General features: G+C 43.5%; 1 protein-coding gene across 2 annotated transcripts in view; it reads right to left on the bottom strand.

The window, feature by feature from the left end:
- Positions 1-10,972: 10,972 nt before the first annotated feature.
- The window catches only part of LOC308120877 (NACHT, LRR and PYD domains-containing protein 12-like), a 344,912-nt gene continuing 340,673 nt past the window's right edge, over positions 10,973-15,211 (bottom strand). Inside the window, exons 15-18 of one of the 2 annotated variants that reach the window (XM_080481770.1) lie at positions 14,978-15,160; positions 13,327-13,509; positions 12,858-13,031; positions 10,973-12,553 (exon numbers count right to left, since the gene is read on the bottom strand). In XM_080481770.1, the coding sequence (XP_080337896.1) occupies positions 12,544-12,553; positions 12,858-13,031; positions 13,327-13,509; positions 14,978-15,160 (550 nt within the window). In that variant the 3' untranslated portion in view covers positions 10,973-12,543. Of the gene's footprint in view, positions 12,554-12,853; positions 13,032-13,326; positions 13,510-14,977; positions 15,161-15,211 lie in introns of both variants that reach the window. The other variant, XM_080481771.1, reaches the window with a different exon arrangement.

The following is a 15,211-nucleotide window of genomic DNA, read 5'->3' as shown; positions in this document are numbered from 1 at the left end:
CTCCTCCTGCACACATCCTGCACCTCTTCCTACGCCTCCTCCTGCACACATCCTTTTCCTCGTCCTGCATCTCTTCCTCTACACAGCATGCGCCTTCTCCTGCACCTTCTCCTACACCTCCTCCGCAACCTCCTCTTACACCTCCTCCTGCAGCATTCCTGTGTCTCATCCTGCACCTCCTCCTGTGCCTCCTTCTTCGCCTCCTTCTGTGCCTCCTCCTGCACTTCATCCTGCACCTCATCCTGCACCTCTTCTTGAGCCTCCTCCTGCACACATCCTGTGTCTCCTCCTACGCCTCCTCCTGCACGTCCTACTGCACCTCCTTCTTTGCCTCCTTCTGCACCTCTTCCTGCACCTCCTTCTGCACCTCCTCCTGCACACAGCCTGCACAAACTCCTACGCCTACCCCTACACACGTCCTGCGCCTCATCCTGCGCCTTCTCCTGCACACATCCTGCGTCTCCTCCTCCACCCCATCCTGCACAATCCTGCGCCTCCTCCTGTGCTTCCTCCTGAACCTCATCCTGCACCTCCTCCTGCACAAGCCCTGCGCCTCATCCTGCGCCTCCTCCTGCACCCGAGTGTCCATGTGACTCGTGACTGTTCAGCCCCGTTTCCACTGTACAAAATGTGTCTGTACAGTTCAGTTCAGTACTTCAGTACTTCAGTATTCGCCTCAGTTCACTCAGTTTGCTCATGTTGTAGATGTTATCTGGTGACGTAGAAGCTACGTCCACTTCAGTGCAAAAGTGAAGAGACGCGACATGACAATGAAAAAAGGTGTAAAGAATGTTGACTTCAGCTCCTCTCAGGATCTGAGCTTTGTCCATTTAGTTGGCAGATTTTCATGTTTCTCTTACTATTGACAGTTTGACTCTTATTTTCCAGCAGGAGACAAAAAGTGTCCGGTCACAGTTTGGTTCAGTTTCACTCAGTGACAGTGAGAATCACTCAAACTGTGGGGGAAGGGTTCATGGAGCACTGAAGGTGGAACGCTTCACATTTCCTGGCTGGAATGAGCTGAAGTTTAAGCATTGGTGGTTCAGTGGTAGAATTCTCTCCTGCCACTCAGGAGGGTTCGATTCCCGGCCAATTGATGCAATAGATCTTTTCTTCACCCTCCTCCTGTGTGAGCTTTCACAACCCAGTCTCATGTTAACGGGTCGGTTTGGACCCCATTTACATCACAAGGTTCCAAGTGACAACAACTTGTCTGTTGAAGAAAAGTGTTACTTTTACACAACAGCAGCAGACACACTGACAACAATGGAGTTTCTACAATGTGAGCCAGCCACAGTGAGCAGTGGTCGTCTCATGTGTAGGATATTACAGTGAACCTTCCATGATCACAGAACAAGTAGCCTGGCTAGCGCAGTCGGTAGAGTATGAGACTCTTAATCTCAGGGTTGTGAGTCGAGCCCCATGTTGGGCGGAGCTTTGTTTTCAGACAGTGGTTGAATTCACCACTTCAGGATCAATTCACCACTTCATCTGTTTTAATTCACCAATTCATCACTTCACCATCTGGTTTAATTCACCACTACCAGAAAATATCTTGTATTCTGGTATACAGGGCTGAAGTATGTTTATATTACAAATCAGTTAAAAATGCTTTTTCTTGAATGACTTCTTTTATAAGCCAACATGTCATACCTATTGTTGTAGTGTTCTACCATGTGATACATAGGATTTACTTTCACAGTTATCATTTTAACTGTATATACTATTACTTTAGTTTAATTTAGGATATGGCCGTTTAATTTAGTATTGTATTTATATATTGTATAGTGTTTATTATATTGCTCCTTTTCCATTTGATCTTTTCTTTGGTCTTATTCTGTGTTAGTGGCCATTATTCATTTCACATCTGCTCTTCATTATTTTTCTGTTTTGGTTCTTGTTCTGCTGGAACACATAGATTTACACCAGGGGAACGTCAATAGATCTTCTACCGCAGCTCTGAGATGTCAACGGTACAACTGAATTGAAATATGAAGTACTCCATAAAGCATATATACAAAGGAGAAAACACAAAAAGTCTAAACTATTTTATTATTCTTTATTCAGTCATCTGTGTGGCATTCGCAATGTCCCTGATAATGTCTTTTGTCAACGATTTCTTAAGAAAATGTCCACATATTGCACACAATATTAAGAAAAACTAATTTAAATGGCTGGAAAAGTGATTCATTTTCTGACTCATCAAGGATTGTTTCTTACAACTCAGCCCGTCACAGTACTAATATCAATACAAGAGAAGACTGACTCCTCACTAGAACGCAAAGGTTTGGTTCTATCTGTTGACTTGCAGTGGTGAACACACTGATTTCTAGACCTTTGAAGTGAAAGATATGCAGTTCATATACCATCCTACAGGGGGAGCTGCAGCACTCTCAGCTCTCCTACTTGCCTCTGCCTTCAATCTATTGGTACCAAGTGAAGTCCAGAGTTTTTATGGATGATGGTTCTCATAATATCTGAGAAACAACGTCCTCGTTAGTATAGTGGAGAGTATCCCCGCCTGTCACGAGGGAGACGAGGGGAAAGCAAAGTCACATGATTTGTTTCCATAAATTTTCATACTAATGACCCAAAGTGAGAATCATACTCCTAAACAAACGAGCCGACGTGTTCAAGAAGCTAAAAGACTCGACTGATTGTCCTAAATAAGTCAGGAGATCAGGACTCCTGACAACCTTGACAGAGCTCCTGGAATGACCACATCCTGACCAAAGTAAATGAAAACATTAGTCATGGCCGACCTTGAAGAAATGAAACTGAAGGTTCAACTGCTATTGGAGGATTTGTAACTTTATGGTCCATTTGACCTGAAGCACTTTTCAGGTTTGTGAGTGAGTTCTGTCAGAGCCTCTGAAGCTTGTGTGTCTCCATCAGGATTCATTTTAATACATGGCTTACTGCCATGAGGACAAGTTCTCTTTGACATTTAAAATGGAGACGGTCTGATCTGATGTGTCAGCATTGGTGCTTCAGTGGTAGAGTTGTCCCCTGTCACACTGGAGGCCTGGGTTTGATTCCAAGTCAATGCAACTGATAATTACAATACAGCCATTTATAATAGTGGTGCCTTGCTCATGCAGTATGAGCAATCCACCACAACAATCCCTTAACTCCATCAGGAAGGTGAACCCCAGCCTCCTGTGTGACAGGTGGAGAAACTCACAAGTAGTTATGCTAAATGAAGCCTTAAGAACCATGTTCTTAATTTTCTCACCACCAGATGGCACTGTTGGTTTGAAGATAGATCCTGAAGCACTGGCAATGAAGTGTGTTTTAAATGTTTGTTGAGGAGAAAGCGCCATCAGAAAATTAAGTCAGTGTTTCATGAAGCTTCATTTGGCCAGTATGGGGATTGAACCCATGACCTTGGTGTTATTAGCACCACACTCTGACCAACTGAGCTAACCGGCCCACGTTGGTGAAAGCATCGACTTTCAGTGATTCAGAGAGGGGAATGGGTGTAATTACCTACACATCCATTAGAGGCGTTTGGTGCGCTCAGCCTGGGATAGTGTGACGTCACTGGGCTCCGTGCACGGCTCGTTAGACCTGCTGGAGCGCACCGGGCTTCACGTAGCTGAGAAATCCCAGCGGCAGTGAACTACACACGTTCCCAGGGATGCAGTGAAATGAGATGATCGGGAACAGCTGAGAGAGAGAGAGAGAGAGAGAGAGAGAGAGAGAGAGAGAGAGAGAGAGAGAGAGAGAGAGAGAGAGAGAGAGAGAGAGAGAGAGAGGAGTGGAGTCTGACTGAGTGCACAGGTACGACCACCTCATCTTCCGCACAGAGCCCAGATCAGCCGTTCAGGCAGATTAGAGGTGAGGAGGGGGAGGCTCCATGATTCCTGTGCAACACAAACTGCTGGGAAACAAGGGATCGGCGTCCCGGAGTTTCAAGCACAACAATAAACACACAGCAATAATAAAATCAGCTTTTTCTACTTCCTGCCCAGACTCTAAGCCTTGCTTGGTTGAACGAGGGTGAAGCGTGCTTCGGTGGCAGGTTAAAATCCCTCGATTTGTGTCCGCGGGCGTTTCTCTGGCGTCCCAGATGGAAGAAAACCTGAGTTAACCTCCGGCCTGCAAACACGGGGGAATCCGCAGTGTGATCGGGGAGTGATCAGGAGCTTCTTGTGAAGGGGGAGAGCAGAAGCGAGGTTCAGGTCAGCAAGCGGATGGAGCGTGTGGTCAGGATCCAGGTGAAGAAAAAAAAAATAGGTTCACATGGCAGCTCACATTGGAAATGATCAAGCAAAACAACAGGATCCTGGTAAGAAATGAGAATTGATGATGAAGACCTGCAGTGTGAACAAAGTGGAACTCACTATTAATCTACTTGCTGCTGTTGATGTCAGACATAAAGCTTGGAGATGCTGGGGATTGAACCCAGGTCCTTATACATGCAAAGCATGCACTCTACCACTGAGCTACATCCCCTGTCTTTTACTTTGTATGTAAACGTATGTGAATGTATAACTGGACCACATCCTGTAGAACTGGACCTGATGACCTGGAGGAGATGAACAGGAACTCATCAACTAGTTCATCAATACATTTGTTGGGCCCATTGAAAGTGTTTTCCAACTTTAAGAAGAGAAGGACAAACGTGTCCTTTATGTCTTGAGACAACTCCTGTGGATCCTCATCCAGAGGCTCCAGATAATCTGCAGAGGTCTCACCCTCTAGAGTGTGCTGGGCTGCTGATTGAACACTTCACTTTTAAAATCCTCAGGGGATGTGCAGCAGGTTTTCTGGGTCTATGAGGAGCAAAAAGTGGAATCAATGTTTGTCCTGAAGCTGAAGTTTCTGAATACACATGCAACGACTTTGAACTTCCTGAAGTGGTGCCAAGATGCTGAAAATACTGCTTCTCTGAAGTAAAAACTCTAGAATGGCACAAGAGAGCAGTAAATGACAGAAATTCCCTTTGTGTCACCAACTCTCCAAGCTGTCGGGACAAATGGGTCTGAAGGGAGGTGGAGGTTTTGAATGAAGAAGAGCAATCAGTGTGAAGACGAGGGAGGGACAGACTGCAACCATCATGTCCATGTTGAAGCCTGGAGTGTTTTAACAATCCTGTCTGCTGGTCTGACTCCAAACTACACCTCTTCCTCCTCCACCTCATGTTGAAGCCTGCAAAATCAATCCAACATGTCATCACTAAGGTAGTTGGTATCTTTGAAAGTTTCTGTCACTTTCATCTTCAAAAAGACTCCTTTGATCTTACCTTGATCAGCTGTTGAGACCAAATTCCTGAGTCCCCGTCCTTCAGTATTCTGTGAAATCTACAGTGAAATGATATGAAATGTGAAAAGCAGACAGAATGTAAAAGTGAAGAAGACTGTATTCAATGCTTTTAGTCTTGATAGTCGATGTCATCCCCACAAAAATGACGGCACAAAAGCAAAACCAACCTTAAACACAGAGACACACAGCAAGCGTTGTTGTGTTGATGTAATCTAAGAAGTAAAGCTGAGCTCTGGAATCCTGCAATCTCACAAACAATATCATGGAGCCTCTGCTGGGAAATCCTAGATTGTGTCATCCAAGTATTAATATTCCAGAGTGCAGTGAGAAGCTGAACACCACACTGTCATGCCATCTGACCAGCAGCGTGTGGCCTATGCCGCTCGGCACCAGGTGCGCCTGACAGCCGGCTCAGTTAGCAATGCCTCCGTCTCCAAACCTGGTTGCTACGGGTTCCATCCCAGCCGGATCTCAGCCGGACTGACTCCATATCCCCACTCTGGGCCGGGACAGATATGCACCGGCGCCCTCTACCCCTCTCCCCTTCCCTCTCCCTCCCTCCTTCCCTCCCGTCCTTTCTCTCTCCCTCCCTCCCTCCTTCCTTCCAGGTGTGCTCCTGGAGTCAGGAGCTTGTTTTGTTGGGTGGAGGAGCGGCTTTGTGTGCGCAGGAGAGGGGGCGAGAGGAGACGTTTTTTCCAAGTATTTGTATTATTAGACAACATTTGAATAAGTTTTAATAAAAGAAGCATTTTTATTCCAGACCTCTAAACGAGTAATTTTTTATTAATTTGAATGTGAAATGCTGAACCTCAAACGTTGGGTGGTTTTTATCAACATTCCTCATTTTCTATCAACTCTCAACTGTTTTTTCTTGAGGGGAAAAACTCTTGTTGATATTAATGTTTATGTTCATCATTTGTAATGTCGCCTTTTTTTTCTGACAGAATTCACTGAAAGGTAAGAATTCAACTTTGGAGGGCTTCTACAGAATCACTATTGATGTTGCCATTGTTTAGATCAGAGGTCTCCAACCCCCCTGGTCCTCCAGGTTTAGCTCCTCCCAGTTTCAACACACCTGATTTCAATGAAAGGCTCGTTATAGGGCTATGTCACAGCCTTGGTGATGACATCATCATTAGATTCAGGTCTGCTGAAGCAAGGAGGAACTAGAACATGCAGGGCAGGGGTCCTCAGGACCAGGACTGGAGACCTCTGCTCTATGAGTTAGAGAAATAAGAGCTACTGAATTTAAAAGCAGACTCAAGACTATATGAAGTATACAAAGACAAGACACATTTTCTTTAATCAAATCAAACTTTATTTACAGAGCACTTTTCAGACACAGAACAATTGCAACACAAAGTGCTTCACATAAAATAGAAAGAAAAATACAATAGAATAGAATAGAATTATAACTGAATTCTAATTATTTGCAACATTTATCATTCAGTTTCAACCAGGAATGCACTGGTAACAGTTCTCAGTATCAGCTCTGATATTGCAGAGTACTCATACTCAAATATCAACAGTGGTGGAACATGTCTTTGAATGGATCACTCTAAACATATTGATGGAGAAAAAACTCAAATATCATCATGAATTGCACATACAGAGCACCAAGTTCTAACATAGACTCATTTAATGAACGGAACAGCTCCACCTAGTGTCCCATAGACGGTGGTGCCTGTCAGATTCTGTTACAGCAGCCAGCCAGGTGGAAGATTTCATAAATACAATGGAGTTTTATTTGAATTCCAGCAGGACTACTTCTCATTGTGCAACCTTTAGTGATGATATATTTATACATGTTATAGATAATATCAAAGTAAGTGGTGTATTAGTAATGATATCAGTGATTTCATGTCTGTTTGTTTTGTTTTTTTACTATTTACAATACAAACCACAGAAACATTAAAACAGACAACAGATAGATATCAGTACACATGAGTCAGAAGAGAGGAATCCCTGGAAAAACTAGTTATTGAGGTACAATCAGATGACTGGGAACTCATTTATAAATACAAGAGAAACTGAAATATAAAGATATTTAATAGATGACAAAGGGCTTAAATAATGCATCTAAGAAGAAGAATACATGACATAGAGAATCCAATTAATGTAGAACAAAGGAGATGGAAAATAAATACAAGAAATGTAAAAATAAGTTCACTCATATGATGAGAAAATGTAAGAAGAATTATTTTAAGAAAGTACCAGAAAACAATAAAGATGATGTCATCAGTACATAGAAGGTTCTACATAGTATTATTCAACAGGCTTCCAGTAAGGATACTGTTATTGAAAACAGACACACTTCAAAAACTACAGACCCACAATTCTCCCAAATCCTAGAAAAACTCAACGACATACTAGATACAGTCAGAGAAATGAAATCTAATTCATTAAATCTCGGTAAAACAAAAATCATGATATCTGGAAAATGAAAAATAAATAAACATGTAAAGGTTCAGGTAGAGGGTGTGGATGGAGAAAAGGTGATTGAAGACAAATTTCTAGTAAAATGTAAGGATGAGTACGAGCACATTACAACTCTACAAAGCTGATTTCCTTTGATCTCAGTGTGTCAATGGTTCCAATGCTGATCTCATATCAGATCAAAGAAGATCAGTGCCTTTTGCCATGGAGATGCTCAGATCAAAGTTGTCCTCCGGCTTTGATCTCCGTTGATCTCCATCCGGTGACTCTCCCATCCACTTTGTAATGAAAGGCTCATTAATGTTCTTTTTCACAACCTTGGTGATGACATCATCATTAGATTCAGGTATGCTGAAGCAGGCAGAGAACTAAAACATGCAGGACACCAGCACCCAGTTTGGACACCCTGATGTAGACCATCAAGAGACAGGTTAGTTTTATCCTACTGATGATGTGTTGCTGCAATTGTCATCCTGCTCAGTTTCAAGTTTGTTCCCACAAACAGCCTGAACAGGGACTTGAACCCTGGACCCTTGAATCCCTTCCACAGGGAGAAGCTGCTGGTAGCTCACTCTCTATTTTCCTCTGGAGGTGAAGGGGGAACTCCTATTATCACTTTCATAGTCACTTTAATTAGATAGAAAATCATATTTTCACCTTGATTTTCATTAAAAAAGAACTCCCATTCCCACTTTCGTCTTGGAATGGTGGTGCTTCTTCACGGGTCAGAATTTATACCTTTGCGTCATCTTCCTGCCCCCAGTATGGGGATTGAACCCATGATCTTGGTGTTATTAGCACCACACTTTGACCAGCTGAGCTCCCCGGCTCACGTAAGTGAAAACATCTACTTTCTTTCTTCCAATATTTGTGTTGAATGTGATTGGAAATGTTTTCTATACAAGAGCAAAACAAGATGTGAAACCTACAAAGAAACCATCAGTCATTCATCCAAATCTTCTGCATCATGGATCAACCAGCAGCAGGAAACTAGTCAAGACTTTGTCTTCATGGGACAGCTTCATTGTTGACAGCTTTTTAATCACATTTAAATGATTTTGCTGCATATTTGGTTTATATGTTGTGTTATAAGTTGCTGTGATCTTAACCAGAAGTGTTTTTATTGTTTAGTGTTTCTTACATGCAGTGGTTTTATTTTCCATTGCCCCTGAAGGCAACACACACACTCCCCACCAGACCACAGATGAACACACAATCATGTCCATACTCCACTTATGGGTTAACTTCAGTGTTCGTTCCATAACGTAACGTAACAATCCTGAAAATATCTCTACTTCTAGTGGCGGCGTTCTCCTCCTTTCCTGAAGTACTTTATGTTTCACTCCAGAAGTTCTGATCCATCTGGAGCTTTATTTGTTTTTTAACTGCTCATAGTGGAGGATGATGATTTTTACATATTTTGGGCATCACTTTAATTTGAAAAAGAACTCCCATTTTCACTGTGATAGTCACTTTAATTTGAAAAAACTCCTATTCTCACTTTTATAGTCACTTTAATTTGATAGAAAATCACATTTCCACCTTGATTTTCATTTTTAATAAAAAAAAAACGATTCCCATTCCACTGTCATGTTCACTTTAATTAAAAAAAACTAACTATTTTCACTTTGATACCAACCAGTGAGCAACAGGAGCAGCAGGCCAGGACCAGATGAAATAGTGTGTCCTACTCTCCTTTGTTCTCAATGTCTCCATGGCAACAGACGCTGATCCCCTTTGATCTCTTCCATGAGGAGCCTGTCCCATCTGCTTTGTATAGGACATATTTTTGCAGTTTTTTTTCTATTGTTTAGAAATGGTTAGCAGACTCATTAACAGAAGTTGTAGCAGCCTATTGCTTGGATGTGATTCTCACACACAAAGTCAAAGACTCTTTTGAAATTAAACACAAAGAATCATGGTTGATGACCAAAGGGCTCTGCCAGGAATTGAACCCATGACCTCTCACACCCTAAGCGAGAATCATCCTCCTAGACCAACAAAGAAGCTAAAGGATGCCAGTGAGTCATAAAGGTGCAGGTTTGGAGCATTTCTACACTTCAAGTCAGGGCCGGCTTGGAATTTGTATGTTCTCCTTGTCCCTCCTGGGTTTTCTCCAGCTGCTCCAGTTTTCCTGAAAACCTCCAAACATATATTTCAGGCTCATTGGTGACATAATTCCTGAATCTCAAAATATCAAAGAAACACATTTTAAACCAAAGTTCAAGTGTTGAAGTTGATTGAGGACAACTTGTGTCTGAAATGGAGGAACCAAGTGTTCTTGTGGGTAATATGGGACTAAGAGCTCTTTAAGATAGGATGGAGCCTGGTTGTTAAGAGCTTTAGAGGTTAAAGAAGGATTTTAAATTCTATTGTAGATTGAACAGGAAGCCAATGAAGAGAAGCTCATATTGTAGTGATGTGATCTCTCCTGCTGGTTCCTGTCAGGACTCTCACTGCAGCTTTTCTATCACTTCAACACTTCAACATTTCAACACTTCTCATTTGGTTCTTTGCGTCATGGAGGAGATACTGAGACTGATGACATCACTTTGATGTCCGAAAGGAGCTCTTGCCATGTTGCCATGGTAACTGTTGCATCATAGAATGAATTCACTCAGCTAAGCACAGCTTTACCTCCTGTCTGGTTCTTCTGTCTGCCACAGACTGTAAACACAATGTTGGAGATGTTTTTTAAGAAGCTCAGACCAACTGGTGATTACAGAAGAGTATTAGAGCCTGTGATGAAATAGAGTGACTATTTGAAGCTGCATCCGCAGTTGCTATGGATACAGGAGCAGAAGCAGAACTCTTTCAGAACCATGACATCATCACAAGAACAGCTGATAGAAGACAGGATGATAAGAATGATAAGAAGATGATAAGAAGTGGAGGAGTTTGTTTTGTCAGAGAAGTGACTCAGGTTTCTGAGTGAGTTCTGTCAGAGCCTCTTCAGCTTGTGTGTCTAATCAGGTCTTTCTGGGCCTTTCACACCTGGTTAATATCTGTTTCAGGGTGTTGGGATTTATGGTTGGTTAATGGCATTAAATTACTGAAAGTATTAAATCACTGGAAGTAATTGTATGAAAAATATATATTATTAATGGACGTAAACGGTCATTTACTCATCAACAACTCCTAAAGTAATCGAGTAATTACTTAAAAGTTAATTTAAAAGTTAAAATTTGTTTTTTATTTATTAATAATGAAAATGGGGGGCACCACCAGATAAACTGGAAATAGCTAATACCAAAATATCAGTCTCGTTTGCATAAAGGTTTATTTAAGTTAGTTAATATATCTGTGAAAAAATATAACAATCTTAAATAAAAATAAAAGGGGAGGTGTGAGATCCAAGCACAGACTGTTACAAACCAGTGAACTGTCAACAATAAATACACAATTATCACCAAGAATCGTTCAATTCAGCTAACAGGGGTTTAATAACAAAATGTATTAATTTCATAAATAATTCTGAAATCATCTCATAAATCAACACATTCAAGTAGCAAACGACATCTAACACGGAGATCTAATCTATTAAACAGCAAACACTATGTACAAAGAGTGTGTGTGTGAGTGTGTGTGTGTGTGTGTGTGTGTGTGTGTGTGTCTGGCCTGGAGTGATGAATGGAATGGGTGTAATGACCTTGAATGTCCACCAGAGGGAGGCAGACGTTGGCGGGTCAATGTGGTGACCGTGACGACGGCACAGAGAGGGAGAGCGCAATGGCCTGATGTGTCCACCAGGTGGATGTCAAGAGGAATTGCAATGAACCACATGACCACTAGAGGCGTTTGATTCGCTCTTTCTGGGGACGCAGCAGTTGCTTAGCGACCAGATAAACAAGATGCCCGTCGCGCGAGTATGCGCAAGGGGGGTCTCGGAACGACGCGGTCTCACCTACTCCCGAAAAGACTGGTGGACTTTGTTGGCCCGGTTCTGAGCGCCGGAATTCTAACGAGACATGCAGTTAGAACTCTGGTGATGGATGTGGATGTGGTTCAGCAGCACCAGATAGCAGTTTGGCTGCTAAATGTGACTGTGTGTGTGTGAGCTTATCTGATCAGATAACACGAGCGGCGGCGGATTAGTGAAGGAGGGGGAGAGAGAGAAGGGAGTTAAAAAGTTCTGGGCCGGTCCACGTGAGTTAACACGCGGCTCCTTGTGTCTCCATACGAAGTCCTGCGTCTGGATGGACGTGAATCCGTCTTGGAGACGGTGTGTCTTCGCAGGTGGGACTTTTATACCGGCGCATCATGGTCCGGCTCCCTGCTGTGCTCACCATGGCCTTGGCCAATCAGAGCGGGGTTGGCTTCAGAGTTTCCGGGGCGTTTTCTACGGCTGTGGATGGAGTTGGTGGATCCCCCTGGTGGTGAGGTGCAGGGATGCAGCTTCCAGGGAGAGGTTGCCGTGGACCCCCTGGTGGGGGTCACGTGACCAATGGTGAATTTCTCCAGTGGCGAGGAGGAGGAGGAGGAAGAGGAGAAGGAGGAGAAATAGGAGGAGGAGGAGCAGGCCCAAGGAGGAGGAAGAGGAAGAGGAGGAGGAAGAGGAAGAGGAGGAGGAGCAGGCCCGAGGAGGAGGAAGAGGAAGAGGAGGAGGAGGAGGAGGTGGAGTAGGAAGAGGAAGAGGAAGAGGAAGAGGAGGTTCAGTCCACACAGTGACGGTTCTGCATCACATCCAGAGGAATCCTGGTTCGATGCTGGACTCTCACAGCTCTTCACACTGCACCACTGACACTCAGCTGATCTTCTGGTGGTTCCTCTGTCGCTCACTGCTGGATGAAGCTCTGCTCTCCTCAGTGGATCTTCAGGACACACAGCGTCCTCTCTGCTCTACCTCCAGCTGCAGAGAGATGAGAGAGATGAGAGGTGATGAGGAGAGTCTCTGTGGAGCAGCCAGGACTTCAGTCCTGTCCACAGCAGCAGCTCAGAGCTCATGAAGGACCACCACTGTCAGACCAACACAACAAGCCTGAGGCTCCTCTGATTGGCTGACACTGTCCTCTGCTGTCCAATCCTGAAGCTGCTCAGCGTTCTCCTCTCACAGCCTCACTGAGCAGTCAAACTCTGGATCTTTGTTCTCACACTAACTGTGTTTAGTAGAAACCTGCTGGAAGCAGCATGGACTCACTCCAACATCTACTGACCTGAGAGTCTGCAGGCTGCAGTCTGGACTCTGCTGAAGACCAACCAGCTGCTGCACATCTGGATCCTGAAGGTTGTTGATACGCAGGTCGAGCTCCTTCAGGTGGGAGGGGTTGGACTTCAGAGCTGAGGCCACAGAAGAACAGCTGATCTCTGACAAACTGCAGAACCTCAACCTGGATAAAGAGAGAAAGCAGCAGAATGAATGAGGAGAACCAATCAGATGTGTTGATGGAGAAATGAACAGCTCCACATTACTGTGTCCTGATCAATGAGCTGTTCTGTTGTTGTGGATCTTCATCACACTCATCCTCCACATGTCAGCACAACATTGCCACTCCTCCTCATGTCCACACACATCAGTAACAAGCTGCTGAGCTCAGTCCATCTCTCACTGCAGGATCAGAGTCTCACATCACAGCTGCTCACAAACATTTCTCCTTCTACAACAGTAACAGACAGTCAACTGACCCCAGAGTCTCCAGACTACAGAGTGGACTCTCCAGAAAACCACACAGCTGCTCAACTCCTGAATCCTGCAGCTCGTTCTCACTCAGGTTCAGATGTTTCAGATGTTTCAGGAGGGAGGGGTTGGACTTCAGAGCTGAGGCCACAGAAGAACAGCTGATCTCTGACAACCTGCAGAGCTCTAACCTGAATAAAGAGAGAAAGAAGTGAGATTAGAGGACAAAGTTTGATGTTGAAGTCATTGAGACTGAAGAAGGTTCAGACTGGAAGAGTTTAGAAATGTAAAGTCCAAACAGCTGAAGCCACCAGGAGGAGAAGAGTCTCATCAACATGCTGATCACTAACATGCTGCAGAGCTCAGTCCATCTCTGTCCTCCAACATCTGGATCACAACACACACACACACACACACACACACACACACACACACACACACACACACACACACACACACACACACACACACACACACACACACACACACACACACACACACACACACACACACACACACACACACACACACACACAGTTCTTCAGATACAGTAGAACCTCTGAGGACCAGGTCAGAGCTCCACCCTGTACTGGACACGTCACTGTGGACGGACACATATTTACCTGTTAACACACCTTAATGAGGACAACCTGCCTGACGAGGACAACAGACAGGTTCTCCTGCTAAATCTCAAGCTGAGCGACACTGAAAGGACCAGAATACTTGGTCTGGACCTGATTATTGTAATATTCAGACATTGTGGTGTCAGGAGGTTAGTTTGAGAGGTGAATTCTGGCCGCCTCCCTGCAGCCCAGTGCTGCTCTGTGGAGCTGCTCTCCTTTAGTTTCACTTTCCCTTTCCAGCAGAGAACATGAGGCCCAAACTGACCAGAGGCTCTAATCTGGTCCCACCAAGCAAGGAGCTTATAGAGGATTTACACAACTTTCTTTTTCACATTTCTTTCTATTTTGCACCACAATGTTTCATTAAAATTGACTTTATGTTGAGATTGTTGTCATTTTCAGTACAAACTCTTTGATCTTGTAAATATATAAATAATTTCATTACATCCACTGTGACAACAACAAAGACAAACTTTGAAGTGTATATTTAAAGGTTATTATAGTAATATTTTACCAGTCTGGTCCACTCAGGATGAAACTGGACTGTATGTGGTCCCTAAAGTACATTATATCTGATTGAATAATTATCTTGTATACATCTTATATACATGTATATATGGATATATATTGTATACATCTTTGTACTGGTTAAGTTATGTGCTTTTAAATAACCAGAACATATTTAGTGTTTGGTTTGTTCAATATCAACTGGTCCTACAATTTGAAATGTTTTAGTTTTTTATCCCATTAATCTATTAATCTAAAAATAATCACTGATTAATCGATTATTATAATAATAGTTAGTTGCAGCCCCAGTTGATGGAGAATTCTCCACTGCAGCACCTTGCTTCTTCTACCAAGCTTTGAAATGTGGAGCTCCACACGGCTCTGCCACAGTCACAGGACTAAAGCCCAGAGAAGAAGTCTCAGTTTCTCATGGAGATCCTCAGTGTGGATCATCTCATATCAGCCTGATGTCTGACCTTTAGTGTCAACACAACTTTCACTGCACACAAACTCAAACATGGAGTCTGACCTCAGAGTCTCCAGACTACAGAGTGGACTCTCCAGAAAACCACACAGCTGCTCAACTCCTGAATCCTGCAGCTGGTTGTAACTCAGGTCCAGATGTTTCAGATGTTTCAGGAGGGAGTTGTTGGACTTCAGAACTGAGGCCACAGAAGAACAGCTGATCTCTGACAACCTGCAGTCCTCCAACCTGAATAAAGAGAGAAAGAAGTGAGATTAGAGGACAAAGTTTGATGTTGAA

Source organism: Lipophrys pholis (genome assembly GCF_963383615.2).
Source record: "Lipophrys pholis genome assembly, chromosome: 15".
In the NCBI taxonomy this organism is placed as follows: domain Eukaryota; kingdom Metazoa; phylum Chordata; class Actinopteri; order Blenniiformes; family Blenniidae; genus Lipophrys; species Lipophrys pholis.
Note: the sequence above shows the minus strand (reverse complement) of the source record. Positions and strands in the feature narration are given on the sequence as shown.